The sequence below is a fragment of the Aquila chrysaetos genome, chromosome 19 (assembly GCF_900496995.4).
Source record: "Aquila chrysaetos chrysaetos chromosome 19, bAquChr1.4, whole genome shotgun sequence".
NCBI classification, from domain to species: domain Eukaryota; kingdom Metazoa; phylum Chordata; class Aves; order Accipitriformes; family Accipitridae; genus Aquila; species Aquila chrysaetos.
Window position 1 is genome coordinate 4861767 of NC_044022.1, and position 22370 is coordinate 4884136.

The window sequence follows — 22370 nt, forward strand, 5'->3', positions numbered from 1 at the left end:
AGCTGCAATGTACTTACCAAACACAGTTTAGTGTGATTATTTACTTCCTTCAGCTTGTAAGAAGGAATATTCTAAGTACAAACAAAATGCAAAAATACCTCAGGTTCACTCTTAATGTGATTTTCTCTGCAACAGGGAAACCACCCCCTTCTATATGCCATGTACATTCAGCACCTATATATCTATTATTCATAATATTTTAAAAAATTACACTGGGAAATCAAGACACCAAACCTACAGCTCAGTGGCACAGAAGAGATTAGTGAGTGCTGCACAGCTTACATTAGTCCTAAATTAGACACAAACTCCAGCCTGGACAATCCTGGAATACATCTATTTAATAGCCCTCCAGAAAGAAGGACACTTTTCGGACTTACGGTTGGTTGTCCTGCTTTGATCACTCTGAGCACTGTCGTTTGACTGGTTGCTGGAGACAGAGGATACGCTTGAGCTCCTCACAAAACCAAATGCAGCCAGCTTAGCTGCTGGCAACCGTGAATAACCTGGAGGACGAAGTCCAGACTGGCAGGGCTTGGGGAGATTTGATTTTGCAGCACTTGGACATGAGCCTTTCTTAAGATCAACTGAAAGAAGAAAAGAAAGAAATTTTTATTAAATAAACTTAACTGGGATATACTGACCATTACCTGTACCACCCAGCTACGTAAAGTCAGTATAAAGACTGAATGCAAGTTTTAACGGCTGCTCAAACTGCAGTGATGTCTTATACTTTGCTCCACTAAAAGTTCTGTGGAAAAATTACAGGTGGCAGTAATTTTTAAAATGTGAAATGTAGCAAGGACCCATGGGGCATAATTCAAACTTCCAGCAAAGTAACATAGTTCAAGTCTGCTAAGATTTTTTTTAATGTTTTCTTCTTTTATGCTGTATCACTTTCTAATTTTACATTTGTTATGTGCCAATTAAAGGAAACTCAGACACAGAGACAAACATGCTACGCATAGCCTCCAATTTTGGAAACTATTGTAGAACACCAACAATCCTCTTCAAGGACACAGGACTTCTTTGTATTCCATCAAAGAAAACACTTCTTTGAAGTCTTTCTTTCAAATTTTGCTGAAAGAAAATGCCCTTTTCTTGCACCAAGCCCAGGAACAAGGATGTGACCTGTAAAGTTGTACTTTTTTAACATACCACCAGCCATTTCCATTGATGGACTTCTACTCACTATAAACCATCAGCCTAGTGAATGACATCAGCCAAGTCTCAGACAACCGCCAATAGCGGGCTTATAATAGATGAAGTCAGGCAACAACAGTAGTTCGGCTACCATGTCCGCCTGTGGTAACTACTAACTGGTCATCTGTCTCTAGCTTGTGTCCTACCCTGTATTCTGCTGCTCTTGCTTAGGCAATCTCGTCTAGGCAAATCCAGAACATAGATCCATAAATGTGCCAAATTGTCTTCATGGACCCTGAATATGGCAGGATTATCTTCAAGGACCAAAGATTAGAGTTTGCTTTTGATTGGAAGGTCTGGATACCAAGTGGATCTGGACCTCAATTGTACATAAAATTTGTACAGAGCTTTTCTTTGTAGGTTTGACAATACCAGATTCCTGTTCTTTGTGGAATCCTGAGCAGTAAAAACATATACTAAAAAAAATAAAATAATAAAGCTCTCCAAAATCTGATGCTAGAGTGTTTAATCAGTCATCAGGACCGGTGGGTTAGGAGACAAGGCAGCATTAAAACTATCAACATATTTTGCCAGAAAAGGCCACAAAGTCACCCTTTTCCCATTCTGATTCGGTGAACACTATTTGTGCATTAGTCTGACAGGTACTTCAAAGGAAGAAGTGAACATTCATAATATAAAGGAAAAATAGCAATTAACTGCACAGTAAGAATATGGTCTTCATATTATTACAGTATTTAATTCTTTTGTAAACTATGTAGGTCACAGCCTTATTAATTTTAATGAAGCATTACACTTTGAGGAGACTTTATAGAAAACAAGACTAACTCCTTTGAGCAGAAAAATGTTATGGGGATTTTGAAAGATAGTTGTGTACCTCATCACAATAATAATACTACGCTTTGTTTAACAAAACTAAGCCTTTTCTTTTGAAATAGAAATATGAGTAACACCAAACTAAAAAGAGCTTTGTTATCCTATAAAACACATTCCTATAAAAGACATCAAAAAATGCTCCTTGCTCAACAAACGAAATAATTTATATACTATAGACTCTTAAAAATGCATTTTTTGTACCCACTCTTCACAAGTTGAGGCCTTTATTAAGACACAAGGAGATGGATGTCTGACTGCAGCACCTTTATCAGCCCGGAGGAGGACATGTTGTGGAGAGTAACCCAAATGAAAATAATAAATATCCACAGTGTGTAATAAAAGACTGCTAAAATCCCCGTTCACTTTTTTGGCACCAACAGGAACAATTTTAGACTCTGATCCTGAATCTGGCTTCATTTGGATGATGTGAAGATGGGCTCCGAGGTAGCTGTGGGCTCCAGGTGCAGGTGAAGAGCAGTGCAGGCACATTAGCATGGAGAACAGATAAGCAGCGATGTTTTGTATCAGTTTACTGCCAGGCTTGTGCAGCATTGCTTTGACAGTGGTGGCTTATGGTTATCTGCAAAGCACCATCAAGCCAGACTTCTTCCCTCCCCACTGCTGGGGACATTCACGCCTCATCTAAATGACTCCACGGCAAGGCACTACAGAACCTGATCTCAATGTTTCCCTCAGTGCTACCAGCACAGCTTGCAATTAGTGTGAATGACATTAACTAATTTTCATGTGGGAACAAGAAAAAGTGTCCAGTGAAAGGCTTTAAGAGTCCCAAATGCTAGAAATGACATACTAATCATCTTTCGGACAGAATCTTTCTATTTGACAGGACCAATATCTTCTTGTGTTAACAACTGCTGCACGGTGGGACTCAGATTGGCTTATGCCAGTATAAGGCTGCATTTTTACCATAAAAGGATGATCCTGTGCTCTCTCCCTTCCACAATCAGACTCGTCATGCCCCCACCAATGCTGATACAAACACTTCAGCAGAATTTTGGATGGGTCAGACCATCTTGTTTACCCAGCTGGCTGCACAGTCATACGCTTGCTAGTGGCTGGGCATGGCCAAACATCATCCACGCCAGCTACCTAAAGGACTAATTACAGAAGGGCAACTGCGGGTGATAAAAGCCATACAACTCAGTCACAGTGTGCAAAATATTCCCTGTGTTGCATCGGTGACAGGACCAAGCCCAGGCAGCCCCCAGATTTGAAGCAGAGGCGAGTACCCGTGGCAAGTGGCTGCAGGAGCAAGGAACCCACTCACATCAGTGGCAGTAGGGAACCCACTGTCTCTTGTGGGTTTTACAGGTTTCTGAAAAATGCACCAACAACACCTGCACTACGTAAGCTGAGAGTTGAGATTCCTTTTTCCTAAGAATCTCTGAAAACTGAGGTGGAGGGAGAAATCTTTCCATTTTACAGCAAAAAGCTATAAATATCACAAATTTCCTGCAGCAGAACAGGGGAAATTCCACTGGGGCAGTGGGGGGAGTCGTTAGAAATGGTTTTATTTAAAAAGCATTTGAAATGCACTTGCCCTAGTACAGTGGGCATGGGACTCCCATGTCGCCAGGTCAACCGCAGGGATGCCCACACCGCGTCCCCGGGTTGTCCGTTCTCTGCACCGCTGTGCAACCAAGCACCTGCAGTCTGCGGCACACTGAGCACCATGAGTGTCACTGAAGCAGAAGAATTTCCTTAAAACCAGAAAGTTTTTGGTGACAAAATGCCGAGACATCTCTATCTTTTCTCCAAAAGCATTCTCCCAGACCCAGGCAGAGGATTCAGTGTTTTTTCTCACACTTCCGTGAGTGTTTCAGTTTATGACTTCAATTCAAATTACCCCTGAACTAACAATATTTTGTATCTTGAACTCATGATTATCCTTAAATTATTTTTCACTTCTCTTCTTTGTAATCCAGCTCTTCTGTACCACAAGGACCTGGGGGCAGGACATTATCCTCATTAGGGGTGCATTCAAATCCTTAAAGCTAAGTCATTTTGTGTCTTCTTTCTCATTAAAATACATGAGACACCAGCCTATTGTACGTATTTTCTGTTCTAAATATCATCAAGTTTTACGATGGATGTTCTTGCTTTATTTCTGTTTCTTAGAAGTATAGAAGCACTCCTGCAAACAAGATCTGGAAGTTCAAAATGAAAGTTATTTTAATGAGCAGCTTTCATTTTAATAAAAATCTGCCAAAATAAGCTTAAAAAATTGGCAAAAAATCTTTCCAGCTGTCTCACTGCCTGAAGCTAATTATAGAATTAAGTATTGTTGTCTGCATGGCACACAAGTGATTTTCTATGACACTTCAAGCTGTTCCCATCTAGAAACATGAAAACTTTTTGAGGTAGCAACTGATTGACACAAACCAGATGTGTCTGGGGAGCCTTAAGAAAAGTCTGAGCTAGACTTCTTATGCATCCCCACTGCACATGAATCACATCTCCATGCACATGTATAAGCAACTTTCATGTGACTTCTGTGAAAAATGAAATAGGTTTTAGCTGAAATGAATGAAAAATTAAAGAAAGGAGTTACACAGATATGTTCTTATGAAAAAGAGTAGCAGTTCAAGACTTCAACTCTGCTTGCGATTCAGTGATCCTTGGCAAGCCTTTGTTTTCTTGTGGTGGGGTTTTTAGTTGTTCTTTTTTTTTTTTTGACAAGAATTTCCATTAAAACTTTAATCATTAGGTGTCATTTTCTCTCAGAAAGCTCACTTTCTTTTATAGGATGCTCTGAACACCATTATTCTCATTGCATATTGGGGAATCTGGGGCAAAGAAGTTACCTGCAAGGTCACTGCATTAGTCAGAGATAATACAAGCAGAGTTAACCCACCTCAGAGTTAACCCAATCATTGATATCTTTGCAGATTAAAAACAAATTACGCAAGTAAGAAACCTATGCTGTTGCCACTACCTTTGTGGTTTCCCTGTTACAGACATAATGACTTCTCTCTGAACAAGAACTGAGGAAAGAGCCTTTAAAACAGAGGTTTTAATGATTTACACCTAAGCAGCAGTGAGCAGGTTGTGCCCAGCTCCCCTGATGGTCTCTCATCCAAATACTGTCAAGCCTGGGACAGTTCAGTTCCAAAGGCAAAACAGTTGTCACTGCTGAACATCAATTCATTTCTGATCGGCCAGTCCACCATCATACGGTAGGAAATGCTCACCTCCTCCTGATTCAGATTTAAAAGCCCCTAAAAGCTGCTCTGTGCCTTCCCAGCTCCCAGGTCACCCAAGGCTGGTTAGCACGTTCTCACAACCCCAAGAATTTGTCAGCTCGCCCTTCATTCAAACTGCAAATGACTGTGTGTGCTTTGTAGCTGATGCGCAAAGCAGCCGCATCCCACAGCACAGGAATTGTCAGTGCCTGAGCCACACTCACTGCATTTTCCACTGAAAGCCCAGAGCGGCAAGAACACTTCTCTGTGCACCAGAGCCACGTCTCATCTGCCCAGCTGCTGCTCATCGGCTGCTCAGAAGCGCCTGCGGGTGCCCAGCCAACGCCGATGCTTGGCTCTCGCCAGGGAGGAGGTAGGGTACGAAACATTTGCCTGCTGCTGCACCCAGATTGTTACTGACACCGTTCTCATGACTGACAATTTGGTACAACAGCCACATAGACAACCCTTCGCATACGATGCATTTTGGTTCTTTGAAGATGCAATAGTTGTTGGGAGCAGAGAGCTGGCATATGGCTAAGTCTCGAGTGTGGTGACAATGTCCTTAGCAAAACTCTGAAGAAGAAGTGTGTGTCTTTCTTTGAAGCACTTAATTTTTCTATTTGAAATACGGTCAGATTGCTCTCCCCAAAAAAAGCAGAGCACCAACTGAAAACACTGCAGATTAGTGGAGGATAGAGAATATTTTCCTCTCTGAATTCTCCCCTTGTCACCTCTTTCCTTAAATAATTCAGAAGTTTGCCAGCTCAAATCCAAGCACCTCAGACCGCAAACCTATAAAATAAGCACACAGCTGGAGTAGCAGTAATGCAGCATTTCGGGAAGTAACCTCAAAACCCCCTTTCTATCACCAAATCCCATTTACTTGTTCAGGTATTAGATATTCCTGAGAATAAACATGAAAGCAAAGCTTTCCTACCAGGAGAAACTGTAGGCATATTGTAGCATCCATGATGAAATACATTATACATATGCAAACACACAAATAAATGAATATACCTCTGTGTGTCTGACTAATCAGAAACATTGCTGTACTGATTTATATATAAATTGTATCTTTAACAAGAGTTAACTTGCTTAGAAATGAGAGGAACTGCTAGACCCTCAGGACTGGCAAATTTAATACAGAGAGAGATGATAAGGAAACAACATTTCATTAACTCACTCGGAGAAAAAAATACCATAAATACTCCTGAAAAATGTAGAATTAAATGAAGTTAATGAGTAGAATTAAGTGAAGTTTTAATGATGACATCTCTGTTATACTTTTCAAAATCAGACATTAATCCCATGAAAATAATCAGCTAATTAATGCAAATCCTAACATGCTTGCTCCAAGAAGTCTTTATAACCAAGGAAAACATATTCATAATTTATATGTTATAGACACAGTATCCTTCAATGCTTGTTTTGAATTACAATTTTCCCATAGAAACAGCAGAGGCAATTTACATAAAATAAACAAATGTTAAGCTTTCAGAGACACTATTGCACCTTTAAATACGTCATGATTCAATGACTTCCTATCTTACCTACACTGCAGAATGCTTTTTCTTACAGTCAGGCTGCTTGCCTGACCCATCTGAGCCAAAGCATCACCTAAGGACCAGCACTGCTTAATAAGGAACTCACAGCCAATGCCAACACATGTGCCATGTCCTACAGACAAAGAAGGATCGCTGCTCCAGTCACATTTTAGGCATCACGCTTGGAGATCACACTTGTTGGATCATTCATTATTATTTTACTTTCTACTTGGCATGTCTTAAAACTAACGAAACCCTTAATGTACTTGTAGTACTTGCAGTCCATTGCAGCAGTTCAGGGATTTAATTATCAATTACTTCAGAGTCAATTTTATGAGTATTAGTGTTATACATGGGCCAAAGCACTCAGCTTATCAGTGCTGCTTAAACAGACTGCTACATTATGAATGGCATGGCAAAGGGGAATAAAATTCTCATTATGAGGCACTGCTGCTGTCCTCGATACTGTGCCGTGGCGATTTCAGTTTAAAAGCCTCCATGGTACCTCACACTTTGTCACGGGATGGCAACTGGCTAGATCCTTCTGCTTCCATTACCCCAGGGCAGGACTGAAATCACTAGGATTAGAAACTGGATTAAAAGCTCAGGACTGAGCTGCAAGAGATGCTGATTAGCAGTCTTGAAGGTAGGATGGGTATCCCTGAGAGAAAAATACCTCCTAGTCCCCAGCTGCTTTTGCTGCAGTCGGCCAAGCCCTCACACCCCACAACACCCATGAGCAAGGGCCTTACCAGCTCCACTTCCAGTATGCTGACCATACGTTCATGCATTTCGTTTGCTTATATTTGTAAATATGACTCTATTGAAGCTGTGTTTAATCCCGTTTCTCAAATATTGCAGCAAAACCAATAATGCAGATTAAAGTTTAATACCACAACCAAATGCCAAATTAAGGGAAAGTGGTTGAAAATGGTGTTGGGTACCTTAAAACAATTAGCTAGATGGCTCCTGGCCCTACTCTGAGCCCCTCCAGTCAGCCCCACACCAGCTCTGGCATGCCAGGGGTTGCTGTCCCATCCAGCCCCTCCGTGGCAACTAGGGACCCATCTCTGGTCTGTGTTTGTGCACCAGTGTGGACACAGCCACAGGAACCAGTTCTCTGCTGCCCTTCCACTCCTATGCCAGTCTTGGCCTGTCTGCTGTCACTTCAGCCTCTTTCATGAGCAATTCATTCTTCTTAAAAGGAATTATTCAAGATGAAAAGACTGGTATGCTGACCTATGAACGCTGCTGAGAGAAAGACTAAGTCATTTGAGGTATACAAGGACAAAGGCTTTGGACAAGGAAAAGGTGATTATAAGCCGATCTTGAAGAGATAATTGGGAAATAAAATGCCGAAAAAAAAAAAAAGAATGTAAAGTAACTAAGATATCAGAAATACACAAAAGATCAATATGGAGAGGCATTGAATCAACAGAGAGCAATGAGAAGTACTTTGCAACAGAATAAGATGTTGCAGAAAAATTAAACATGTTCTTCATCTCACAAGGAAAATGGAAGGTGAGATGCCAGAAGTTAAAACAATGTATCCTGGGGTGGACAGTGAAAAACTAGAGACATTAGCAACCTCTCCAGAACAAGTCTTGGGTAATTTAAAATCAATAAAAACAGTCAGAGCTCAAAGACCAGATGAGACACACTTCAGGATCCTGAAAGAGATGGCAGACAGATTATTGGACTACCATGACTTATCTTTAACAGCATCTTTGAAACAGCAAGGTATCAATAGACTAGAGAGAAACAAACAAAGTAACAGTTGTAGGAAGGAAATTATGGAGAGCTATGAATTAAATTTGACCTCCAAAGCAGACAAGGTCCAAGAAATAATCAGTGATAAGATCAAAAAACCCCAACTTTTGAGAAACATGAAAACTTTAGGAAACACAACTTCAGTGGAATAGGAATTGCACTAACAGCTAATGCAATTTCCTCAGGCATACTTCTCATGCACTGGCATTTTTAAAGGCAGTATTACAGACAATAAATAGGACTGAGAGCCTGATACCGTTTAGATTTTAAAATGTCACATAATATAGGAAGACAGTCAATTAATACATACAAGACAAGTTCCTATATGGATTAAAAATGGCTAAGGAAAAGTCATGTCTGCAGTCATCAATGATGCAGGATAATATGCATCATGGATGAATAAAAATCAAGACAATGCTCATTTCCAAGGATCAGAAAAGACAGTGGATTTGTTAATAGGTCCTGTTCGTATATTCCTCTCATATCTATCACCCAAACTGGTTCCTGTTATGCAATGGCTTACCCTACTTATATGCTGAACTTGCAGCCTCTTGCAGTTTCATTTAAATGGAAAATATGATCCAATTGCTCTCTGCACCTGTATTCCCATGTTCAGTGCTGACTGAACTCAACTCACAGCGCTGAATTGGTATTTACTACAAAGCGTGCAATCTTGGAGTGTCTGAGAAGTCACATACAGCTGAGCTTGGTCAGCTTCTGCTAATGACATCAACAGATAAACTCCAGATGCAGGGTCAGATAGTAAAGGGTAGTGGCAAGAGGCACTGTGTTACAGAGAACCTTGATTTTCTGATAAATCCCAAATCCTGGCAACCTGTTTTACTGACTGATACTGTCCTCTCAGGGTAAGTAAAGACACTTATGGCCCATTGTCATTCTAATTTTCTCTAAATTTCTTCTGCAGCTTAGTATGGAGAAATGGACACTGGGGAGAGAAAATAATAGTTTTCAAATACCTGCAAAGAGGAGAAGACCCCACGTCCACTCCAGACAGAAGAGGAAGTAAACTGCAACAAAGGGGATTAGGCAAAACACTAGGGAAAACTTTTAACTTGAAAGCAGGTAATGCATCAGCGCAGCCTGCTTTCAGAGGCTCCAGGATCTCATATTGAAGGTTTTTATAAATAGTTTTTCATGAACAGGCTAAATAAACATCTATCAGAAGGAATCCCATCCTAGGGCAAGAGGAGGGACCATATGAACCCAAGTCATTACTTAACTTTATCCCTTATGACTATTTTTAAAAACCTCTGCAGACTTGTAGCCTGTTAAACAGCTGCTATGTTTCACTCTGGCAATGACTGATTTTCAGTTGTGTCTGAACTTGCTGCTGTTTAAACGTATGTTGTTAAAACCTCCAAGCTTTTCGAGGCTACCAAGGAGTGTCATGTAGAAGTAATTATTATCTCTGTCTCGTGGCACCGTACACTTCTCCTTCCGACTCTTCTCTTGCTTTTCCCTCCCCTGTAATTCTGCCCAGGGTCATGCTGAGCTGGGCAGTAGCTGGGAAGAAAAAAGTATTAGAAATGTTGTCTCCAAAGAGGTGTACACCAGGGCTTCAGAGATTCAAGATCTCTGCTGGCACATCTGAACACTGCCCAGGATTTCAGAGCACAACATGGTGGGGAATAGCATATTCAGATTGAACGACGGGGTCTTCATGATGGAAGAAAATGTCCTGTTATCTTCCACAGGACAAAAGCAAGGTTTTTTCAGGCACTTGCAAGGAGGAGGATGATAAAAAAGAGCACAATGAGAATTATTACTGAAATTGATTCTCCTTCTTTGGCAATGACCTGTTAAACAACCTTTGTGCAAGTCCCAGACTCCCTAGTCAGCCTTGCTGCAGGATAAAAAGACACATCTCAAAGAGTGCTGGAGCTTTGTAGCATCAGGTCAAGATGTTGCTCGTTTTGTGATATTTCTGTCTGAAAAAAAGAAAAATCTTATTGGTGACTACAGTTAAAGGAAAGGAAAGAAAGTTCATACTTTACCTGAAGCATCAGGATGATAGAGGCTGGGAGCACTCGTTATTTCTCCTTGCTGATGGAGACAGCTACCTGAGGATCTTTGACTTGCAATGAGAATCCTGCTCTTTGCAGATGGTAACCTGGACACTGCACCCAGTCCTAACTGTGGCTTGAGTATCATGGCAGATCGATAAAAACTTGGTGGGACCTCATAGTGAGTATAGGATGGAGGGCAAAATTCATCTTTCGCAGGTCTTTCCCCAACCTACGGAAAAATCATGAACACAGATATTATGCAATAAATCAATAAACCCAGAAAATATGGAGCTCTAAATTGCTTATACAGGCTAATTTTCCTTCATTGTGATTCTGGGCTTCAGAACACTGCAGACTGATCATCACTTTCAAAAAGGGATGGTTTTACCATATGAATCACTGTCCAAAAATACACATACATTACAGTCTCAATACACATCTAAACCCAAATAAAGAATTGATCTCTTCCCCAAAAGAAAATAGATAAATGGACAATCTTCAATTAGTGAAGATGAAGTTACTGTGAAGCTCTGAAAGGTGATATATTTACAGAGGTAGATACACCAAGAGAGTAAGTGGAATTTGCATTAGAAGTTATTTAAAATATTCTTACTGAGATATGATTTTGGAGGAAGTCAGTTTTAACTTAGATAGTTAAAAATAAAGCTGATGGTATTTTAAGTTCATTTTATCAGAGGAACAGTACTGTCAAATCACTTGTGTGAGAAGAAAACTCTACATGTTCTTACTGTGAAATGTTCATTGTAATCTGTGCCCCTGAAGCTCCTGAAAAGAGACCTGGTTGTGGAGGTGGGTACATTTCTGTATGTTACATTTTCAGGGGTCTGTTGAATATTCCAAATCAGAGCTATAAAACCCAGCTGCCCATTTGAATTGGAGAAAAAAAGCAAATTTGCAGATGTGAAACATTTACTGTTTATCACAATTAGATGCTGCTTTGCTAAAATCAGTAACAAATCTCTCAGTATTTTAATGGGCGTATACTGTGAGGACAGCACAGTAAATCCCAAGCTGGAAGTACTTCCAGCAAACCGGCTGTTACCAGGGAACTTGCAGTCAGGGAATGACCTGGTTCCCTGATTCAGCCCTTGCATCCTTCTACACTCAAGCTGGGCTCTGATGCCCACCTCGCTGTGCTGCTTCGTGACTTGGGACAAGGGCACAGAGCAATGTCAGTAGTTTTCATCTCTCTCATTTGCAAAGAACTGTTTGCTTTTCTGGGTAGAGTGCAACTTCTTTACCATTTTCTTATAAAATGCAAAATCATCATAATGTAGAAAGGACCCATAAATATTTTTTCAGTGCATCCCATTTAGGCCACAGGAAAAAAAAAAAAAAAAAAGCTTAGGAAATAGGAAATCTGAACTAAATTTGTTTAAAAATTAATCAAAAAGTGCCATAGGCTACCTAGGAAGAAATGTAACTGCCAATTAATTAACTCTGCTGTAAGTTATGATGCATATAATATGCCAAATCAATTTCTATTTAGCAATTATAAGCATTTAGAGTATGCACTTCAACATTGGCTATAAAAGCTTTGATCCTAGCTGCTTCAAGATCTTTAATCCTAATTTAGAAAATCTTTAATATGCTAAAAGAGACAAGATTGGCGTTAAACTATTAAATATAAAATCTTTGAGCCCTTTGCACAGGAACTGGGAGGGCAGATGCAACAAACACTGAGCATTATATTTTTGCTCTATATTTTTTCCTTTGTTTGCACTCCTATTTCCTGCCATTAGATCTTCCCATTTCCTTTTTTATTATACTCCTATGACCTATTTCTACAAGTTAGGGTGCAGTTTTTTACTGTATACATGATTCTTTAGGCTCAGACTGCAGGAGAAGCTTAGCTGCTTATTTTCAATTTCTGGATACGAGATTGTTTTCCTGGATAAGATTTGGTTATCTTTTCTCTCCCTGATGAATTTATTTCAATCAGATTCCACTATACACTTCCTATCATTTCATATTTAACTGGCAGTGTACATACTAATGCCAAGTTCTTCAGTATAAGGAGTAGAGAAAATCGTTAAATATAGAAACCATGTATTTTTGATAAACTGGGTCAGCTTAGCCAAACCTTCAGTCACCTCATTTTTTTCTTTATTGACAGTATGCTAGGAGTAACACAGAAGGGCAACAAACATCCACACAAAACCAATCAATCAATCACAAGCATAAAACATCTTCTCAAGCTGAGAGAAGTGAGAAGGATTTAGAATAGAATCATTTAGGTTGGAAAAGACCCTTAAAATCATCAAGTCAAACTGTAATTTACCCAAATACCTCTCAAGAAATAGATGCTTTTTTTGAAGAGCCCAGTTTTGGGGGTCATAAACTTGCTATTAAGACACATTATTTTTTCCTTTCTATTTAACAGTGAATCCATGAAGTGTAAAATGCAACTAGTCTCAATAGAATTGCATGCAATTATTGATTATAAGGCCATTTTAAAGCTCTTCAGAAAGATATGGATTAATATGAGACCTGTGAGCATCCTGTACTGGATTTTTGTATGAGAGCCTTTTAAAGAAAAGATCTATTGCAGCCTGTCAACTAAAAAGCAGCTCAGCTCAGAGTTTTACTGTGTGTGGCTGTCTGCTCATTCCCCACTCACCCCATTTAAGAAATTTCTTAGAAAGAGTTGGAAAGTCTGCAGCAAATACTTGGAGTGTACAGGAATTTCCAGAGGCTGGGTAATCCCAAGCAGAGCTGGCAGCATGGCCAGCAGGTAAGGATACCCAACGCTTTCCTTCGTGTTACTTTGTTTATAACATCCTCAAACATTAATGCCTCAAGCAAGAATTTTCTTGCCCAGTGCCTGCTTCAGGCAACTATTTGGGAAATGCGTTGGCGACATCAGTTCAGGCAGTTCAGGTAATGAGATTAGGGGGAAAAATTGCTGGTTTGACTATGTATAAAACAACTCCCCCTACCCTTTTTTCCCCTACAGGCCTTTCATTTCAACATGCTTTAGTCCATGGTTGAACGGGGCAGGCCCAGCCTTGGGGAGGCAGGCAGGAGAGCTGGGGATCGGCTGACCTCCTTCCAGACCCCACCAGTACCAGGGCTCTTGGTAGCAGCCATAAAGCGGTGAATAAAGTGAGCCAACAAGCACTCTCTGACAAGGCACGGACCATATCCATATGGGTAAACTCTCACCCTGCAGACCAGGCTGGTCTCATCCATACTGGTCCTTGGGAACAGCCTCTGGGTGAGCACATGCTGGCAGAGGTGGACACTGAGCTGGGAAGCGTGCTCCCAGTCCAGCAGGATGGACAACCTTGCGTGAGCACTGGAGGACGTGCCCTCCCACTGTTCAGTTCACTAGCAAGGCTACAGCCTTTGGGTCCCACGATTTGCTCTGTTACTTCCCACGGAGGTAACTGGGAACACAAACTGGCCACAAATTCCCACTGGTGCTGACTAGAAGAGGCTGAGGTCCACGTTGAGATGGGGAGCCCATGCTGTGGTGAAGCATGTGGGCAGCAGCGATCTGCCCTGGACAATGACTGGTTTTCTTAAGCAATTCACTTTGAGGGGTTTTCTACCTTTCTTTTGGGGACGAAGACAGGCATGACAGGTTTACCTCCACACCATGCCAAGGTAGGAAAAAAAAAAAAGAAAAAAGTAGCTGCCAGTGCCATAGGCAAGGCTGCTCATTTAACCTTAACTCAATCCCATTATGGACCCAGTCTCTAAGCACAGCTAGACTGCCTTCACGCATGAGCTGGGCTTTTTGTCTGAGTTGCCCTACATCGGCTTTAGGACAGGCAGCTCAAGGAGCCCTGCAGGCTCCCCACAGCACGGAGGTAGCCCCCGAGTCTTCCTCATACAGCTCCCCGGGCCTTGCCTTGGAGTCTCCTGTTGAAGACGGCACCTTCCTATTTTTTCTAGCTCATGGCACCCTGACGGGTATTTAATTGTTCCTACCATTTAGCTAGCTGAAGGGTGCTTAGAGATTACAGGTCTGATTGAGAGCAGCTATTAACACTCCCTATCATAGCTATGTAAAGAGCTATAAAATGCTAATCAAAGCTCTCCAAAGCCCAAACTGGATGTGTGAAATAGGGCAATCTGGGATTTTTTCTCTCACAAAACAGTAGCCATCCTGCCCCAGTGTCTCCTTGTCTCCAAAATCTCTGAGTCTTCAACACTGTCCCTTCACCAGGGTGATTTTGATCTATCTCAATCCGTCCTAATTGGTTTCTTTTGGATTACACATCAGTCATCTGTCATGAACCCATACTGTGCACAGCTGCTCTTCTAAGCATCTCTCCACTTCCATGGATCAATCATTTTCCTTTCTCTTGATCCATACTGGAGCCAAATCAGTCCCTTTTGCATTACCTAACTAGCAGGAGAGTAAAGTAATTGCTTTTAGGGTGGCAGCCCAAGACAGCAAATACTACCCTCTGCTATCAGCTCCTGACTCCTGGGCTAATGCAAAGTCGTAACAGAAACTGCAGTTTGATTGAGTTTTCCTTCCCAGCCTCTCCTCCAGGCAGTCCAGCTTCTCTGAAGAAGTAGCTTGCTTGGGTTCAAATCTTCCCTCATTGAAATACCCACCCAAAGTCACATTTCATGGAGGAGTTGGGGAAGGTGCTTTGGATCTTCTCCAGCCTCTAAGTGTCCTCCTTCTAACCCTAGTCTAGAGTAAATCATGCTGCAGATTTGCCACAACCTGAGTCCTTCTCACGTTAAGAACAGTCCTCAGTGGTGCACAGGAATCGGTCCTTTGCTCCCAGATGTGTTTGCTCATCCTGCCTGATTATCTGAACCCCAACTCTATGGGTCATAGACACCTATGGTCTTCAGAGGGTCATGTCACCCTATAAATAGCCAAACAGCTGCACAGTCTGTGTTATTTTGGCTTTAATTTCTGTTGCCATACATTAAACAGTAATAACCTAGTAATTTTCCCCTCACCTTACAAGGCAATTGTGAAGATATACTAATAACAGCTAGCATAGACAACCTTACAATTACTTGAATAATTCCTCCTCTGGATGCAAAATATAAGGGACAGAGCTGGAAACCGAAGTTAGAGGGGAAAGGGCAGCAAGCACTGTCCTTTCTGTGTTTGGGAGGAGATGGTGCTCTATGAAAAACTATAATCCATGATCACTTCAGTAGGTTGCCTGTTAACATGCCATAAGGGCCAATCTACACTCACACATGATATCTTAATTTGGGTATTTGCCAGCTTCTGATTGTCAACAGTCACGACATTTGTTATTTCAATGCTGTTCCTTGGATAAATACTGTATGTAGAATGAGGCAGGCATTAAAATAGCCTCAATAAGACCACAAGACACACAGCAAAAAAAAAAAAAAAAAGTAATTCTTTTTTTAAAGACTGGTTCAAATTAAAAACACTTGTGTTATATTCAGTATTTATACAAAAAGCTTGGTTGTTGAGCTACCACAGGTCCCAAGCAGCAGATGCAAGGGCACATCACAGACCCGAATGTAGCTCCCTCTTCCATGTCCTTTCTCCACCTTTCAGGCAAGGTCAACCTTCCTCCACCTTTCAAGCAAGGTCAACCTTCCTCCACTGTGGTCACCGCCCAGCAAGGATTTCAGGGAACCAAAACTCCTGACCAACTCATCAAGGCAGAAACACAACAAGGTATCAGAAGCCAGGGTTGGCCAGAGGGACTTCCACCACCTTTTGGCTGCTCGGGGAGGCTTTCTGGGGAAAGGAGACTTCTTATTTGAGGTCCAGGTCAATATAACACACAGCATTAAAATGAGTCAAAAGTAAATCTTTTCCTGTATGATATATATAATCTAACAAGAGCTCTGATAGTCCCTGGGTTTCAGTACAGCTAAACAGAAGGGAATTAGTTTAGACCTCTAGTGTTCTGTCTGCAAAAACCCGCCAACTTTCCCATTAAGGAGGAAAAGTCTCTGTGGGCAAATTACATTCATTTCCCAAAGCTGCTCCTTGGGAAAAAAAAAGAAATTCCATTTATGAATAAATTCAAACAGCATGTCTTTTCCTTTCTAAACATCCCTATTTATACTACTAGCAGGTGACCGGTTTGCTGGAAACCATTGGAGGAACACAGTGACAACTTCCAGTCACAGATCAGACATCGCAAGAGGGTCAGTGCCAGAAATGGTTAAGTAAGTTTATTTCTAATGATCACACATTGCCTTGATTTGGGATTTATTTCTTATTTGAGATTTGAGAACTAACTTCTGGCAGCAACGAGTAATTAAATGATCACCACCTGGCATACAAAAAAGGCTGTCAAAGCTGCCTCCTTACCTCCTGCAGAAACTTCTCGCTCATCGGACCGAAGTGATGGCCAGGGGGCCTGATTCCTGACACCACCAGTCCAGAACTGAAGAGTCTTGGCTTCTGGAGGTCAGGTTTAAATTTGTCGTACAGGATGCTGGTGGGCTTCGCCTCCCCTCCGTTGGATACCTTCTGCTCCGTAGAGATGGGCATGCCACACGCAGGGCTAGCAAAGGGCAGCCCTGCCGGTGCAAACGAAGGGTCGAGCTGCTCTATCGAACGAGGGTTTCTCCTAATGTACGTGATGATTTTGGGTCTCACGGGTTTGGGCCTGGGTATGGCAGGTTTCATCTCGACACTTTCTTCCAGCTTTTCACTGCAGTCACTGTCCGCACCCGCCTTATCTGTGAGGGAGCCCTTGGAGTGGACCAGGATAGGTTTGGGGATGGCACTGCTGCAAGCAGTCTTGATAGGCACTTTAGGGGATATGTTTAATAACTGCGTACTGTCAATGGGAGGTAGGACTGAGGAAGGTGACAGTTTGTCAACATGAAGTGCATAAAGGTCCTTCAAACTACTGTTTGATAGCGTGGGCTGACTATTAACATCCAGCGCTGCCACCGGGCGCACAGGCGTTGGGACACATAAAAAGGCATCAGCCTTTGCCGAAACATTACAGCTTTCTGGCGCTTCACAGCTGTCTGGTGCTTCCTCTGGAAGATGTTTCTGTGCATTAGCTGTCTTTTTACTTGGAACTGAAAAGTCCAAGGTTTCCGCATCACTGTCGTGGTTGTCAGGTTGTTGGTTTGACACTGTCTCTGCACTGCACGCTCCATGCTGATCTGAGAGATCAGAAGCAGGCACAGCAGCATCCTCAGTGCTTCCTTTGACTAGCGTCAGTTTATTCTCATTAGCTTTCAAAGGTTTGCTGTCAGGTAGATTAGTATTATGTGTAAGACATATCTGTTCACCAACTGTTTCAGCGCAACCTGCGTCAACTTCATGTAAATTTTCTTTTTTTCTAGGTGTCACTTTGCCACTGGATTTACTACTGCAGGTAAGCGGGAATATTGTTTCCACTTCTTCGTCAGTAAAATATTCCTCACCAGCCTGGCTAGTTGCCCTGTTGCCACTGTCATTGCTTCCTCTCCCTTCCCCACCAATGCTGACGTTATCACTTAGCAATTTGTCATCAGGATAGGTTACCACCTGGTTTGAAAATGGATCCTCTACTTTATTACAGGCGTCTTGAAAATGGGATGCTTGAAATTTTGATGCATCAGACCCAGAGCCTTTTTGTTCCTGCATTGCTGTATTTTCATCTTTTGAACATCCCAGGAACTCTACCAGCATAATCCTCTCAATCTTCTGTTGACACATGGTTTTAGATTGTAGAGATGGTGCAGTCTTAAGCTCCAGTTTTTTACTTTTATTACCCTGACCTAATTGTGCTTCTGATTTACTAGCAATCTCATTGGGCTTAACAGCTGAATGTTGAGAATGAGAAGTATGCAGTGTGCTTTCAACATTAACATTTGGTACATTTTCTGGTTTACTTATTTTCTTGTTCCCTGAGGTAGATGGTTTGGAATAAAATACAGTATTTTCCTCTGAGGTATTGTCAAGTGGATGAAACACCATCCCAAGAAAATGATCCGTGGATGTTTTTTGTGATTTCTCTGTATTTCCTATCAAATGGTGTGACCTGTCGATGGAGTCCAATGATGCAGAAAGCAGACGTTTACACGACACGCGGCCAACACAGTCTTTTGCGAATGTTTCAGATTGAGGAGATAATTTACTTGGTCTTCCCAAAGAAAGCCTTTTTATTCTCTCCATCTCCACAGTCCTGGGCATTTTACCCTTCGAAAAGTTCTGGGTGAAGTCAACATCACCTTTGGAAGAAACCTCCAGGTTGGCATCATTTGTGCTACTTTTTAAATTGGACAGACTTTGTCCTCGGCTAATCCTGTTATGCCTTGATATATCCTTAGCTTCGCTGGTCCTACAATCTTGCCCTATTTCCCTGCTTGTGGTGGAGGGCAGCTTACTTTCCTGTACACCGGTGTGACAGGTCTGAGAGTCTTTGAAAGTCAGAAGTTTATTCTGTTCTGTATTCAGATGAGTAACTTTCTCTGATCCTCTAGAGTATATATTCCCACTCTCATCTGTCAAATCGTGTTTCTTAATATCCCCTTCAGTGGTTCTAACTTTTGTCACAATTTGGTTGGCATTGGTATCCCCCACATTCACTATGCTTTCGTTATTGTTTTTTATTTCACTGCGGTTGTCCTGAAGCTGGGCATAACATGACTTGTTTGGGATTAACGGAGCACTCATTTTGAAGTATCAGGTGACTGCTTTTTTGGCAGCCCTAATTAATAAGAAATCTTTTTTTTTCCCCTATCAGGTTAACTATTATGCATGCTTCGGTTATACATTTAAATTATAAACTGATCAGTAGAAAATTCCTCGTCAGAAAGCTTGGAGTCTCTTGTCAGAGTCACATTTTTGTGTTGCTCAGTTGTCTTCCATGCAGCCTCTGGGCCTAGGAAATCTTTATGACATGCAGTAGAGAGGTTCAACGAAAGCAAAATAGATCTGTCAAGTTCCCTCTGAATGACAGCCAGTTAATCCAGCCAACCTATGAGAAAAAAAACCCAAAACAACAGACGTTACATTGATGTCAGGAATCATGCTAACAAAACCAAGGTTAAAATCAACAGCACTTCCAGGTACATCCCCAGGATAGAGCGTTTTCAAACACCTTAGATGCTGTTTCAATCACAGCTTTGCTCCCAGCAAAGATTCTTAGTGTAGCACAGATCTCTGACTTGAGAAGTTACACAGTTAAAACTGCCCTGGTTAGAAGAGTGGTTGCTACTGTTTTTAAGCCACATAGATTTACAACTGGAAATAGGCATAAATAGCTAGGTGAGGATGGGATCCCACGTTGAGGGTCTAAGCACTTTGATATTGCTATAACAATATCTTTATTACACCAAGTGGCTACTGATGCATTTAAAGCACCACAGTATAGACAAGCCGTAAGTAATAAAATTCCAGCTCCATTAGGGGACGTTTATGGGTTTCTCTCCTTGCCTTGTACAAATCACTGCTGTACTTGTGCTGACACCCTATCCCCTTCAACATTTCTTAGACAGATCTATAGATACCAAGAAAGCAAAAGCTATGGCTGGAGGCCTGCAAAGAAAAACTGTGTTTTTCTAAGACAGCTGTGTATGTGTATGTTCAAATATAGACGATTATACACCAGTCCCAATACAGTGCAGCTCCTTCTGGCTCCCTCCCACCTGTAGATTTGGGAGCCCAGATTTTGTCCTCTATCACCTCCAACAAGATGAAGGGGAAATTTCTGTCTATGCCATACCCAAATTCACTCTCCGAGATATTTCTTGTACCCTGTATGTTCATACCCTTCAACATAAAGAAATACAGACACTGGAAATTGGAACACGCTTGTTGTGGTTTAAGCCCAGCCGGCAACAAAGTACCACGAAGCTGCTCGCTCACTCCTCCCCCCTGGCCCTGGTGGGATGAGGAGGAGAAAATACACAGAAAAGCTCATGGGTCGAGACAAGGACCGGGAGGGATCACTCCCCACTTACGGTCACAGGCAAAAGACAGGCTCAGCTTGGGGAAGAAACAAAATCAATTTAATTTACTAAAAATCAAAGCAAAATGAGGATAATGGGAAGTAAAACCAAATCTTGAATCACCTTCCCCCCACCCCTCCCTCCTTGTGGCTCAACTCCACTCCCGGTTCTCTCCAGCTCCTCCCCCCCCAGCGGCGCATGGGGACGGGGAATGGGGTTTGGGGTCAGTTCATCACACATTGCCTCTGCCGCTCCTTCCTCCTCAGGGGGAGGACTCATCACTCGTCCCCTGCTCCACCGTGGGGTCCTTCCCACAGGAGACAGTCCTTCACGAACTCTCCAACGTGGGTCCCTTCCATGGGCTGCAGTCCTTCAGTCACAGCCTGCTCCAGCACAGGCTTTCCCATGGAGTCCGAGCCATCTTGGGGGGCATCCCCCTGCTCCGGCATGGGCTCCTCTCTCCCCGGGCTGCAGGTGGGCATCTGCTCCCCTGCTCCCCTCCGTGGGCTGGGGGGGGACAGCCTGCCGCCTCACCGCGGGCTGCGGGGGGCATCCCCTCCTCCGGCACACCTCCTCCCCTCCTTCCTCACTGACCTCGGCATCTGCAGAGGTGTCCCTCTCACATTCCAATGCCCCCACTCACTACCAGTTCCCCTTCTTAAATCTGTTCTCCCAGAGGTGCTACCGCCATTGCTGATGGGCTCAGCCTTGGCCAGAGACGGGTCCGACTTGGAGCCAAGGAAGCTTCTAGCAGCTTCTCGCAGGAGCCGTCCCTGCAGCCCCTTCCCCGCTACCAAAATCCCGCCACACAAACCCAAAACAATGCTCCACAGTTCCCAGAAGGTAGAATTCAAAGCACCTGCGATGCTCCAAGCTCTGCTGGGTTTCCAATCAGGGGCTCCCAGGGGCACGAACTGGAAGTGCTGATTAAGTCCACTAATTTGTCTACAACACCTGGGTGCAAGCCTGGGCCCGCGTTTCTAACGCCCGCTAGGAGCAGGTTGTCCCAGCCTTTGCATTCAGTTCAGCTCTGCTCACAATGTCTGGCTCTGAGCTCAATCCAGTTTCTTTACACGGCGCACACGCGTGTTGGTTGAGTCTGGATTCAGGCTCCTGGCATAGTTCCAGCTCTTCAGCAAACAATAACTAATTAAATTAACTCATGAAACAGAACACAGTATTAAGAATTTCACTTCAACACTACAGAATTGTATTATTATAGATCTCGTTCACAAAGCACTGTGAAGCAAGACTTTTAAACTACTTCTGTGTTCTGTCCTTATTCCCAGAGAGAAAAGAATTGAATACTTATTAAATTAAATATATGCATTATGGAGTTTTTTGGTTCATTTCTCATTGTTCCTTTTTTTCCCAAAAAAATTACAATACCAGAATTTACATATTCAACCTGAAAGCTGAACTCTAAATGCTCTTCACTGGGCAAAGCATGTCTGTTATCTGTTTGGTTAGCTAAGAAGGGGCACTGATAGGCTCCAGAGGGAGCTGAGTTCAGTCAGCACATGTTTCTCCCTCACCTGGCAAATGGCAAAACTCTGTGGCACCAAAAGTGAGGGCCACAAAAAAGATCAGAGGGCTGGAATACCTCTCCTATGGAGAGAGGCTGGGAGAGTTGGGGTTGTTCAGCGTGGAGAAGGCAGCTCTGGGGAGTCCCTGTTGCGGCCTTTCAATACTTAAAGGGGGCTTATAAGAAAGATGGACAAAGAGTTTTTACCAGGGCCTATAGTGATAGGACAACGGGTAATGGGTTTAAACTAAAAGCACGTAGGTTTAGACTAGATATAAGGAAGAAGTTCTTTACTATGAGGATGGTGAGACACTGGAACAGGCTGCCCAGAGCAGCTGTGGATGCCCCATCCCTGGAAGTGTTCAAGGCCAGGTTG

General features: G+C 42.5%; 1 protein-coding gene across 5 annotated transcripts in view; it reads right to left on the reverse strand.

Annotated features, from left to right (window-relative positions):
- The window catches only part of MTUS2 (microtubule associated scaffold protein 2), a 314225-nt gene that overhangs the window by 182741 nt on the left and 109114 nt on the right, over positions 1-22370 (reverse strand). For all 5 annotated transcript variants that reach the window (XM_030042804.1, XM_030042809.1, XM_030042806.1 and 2 more), the window contains 3 exons: positions 16883-19496; positions 10570-10810; positions 378-584 (listed from right to left, as the gene is read on the reverse strand). In XM_030042804.1, coding sequence (XP_029898664.1) covers positions 378-584; positions 10570-10810; positions 16883-19192 — 2758 coding nt within the window. In that variant the 5' untranslated portion in view covers positions 19193-19496. The remainder of the gene's footprint in view (positions 1-377; positions 585-10569; positions 10811-16882; positions 19497-22370) is intronic.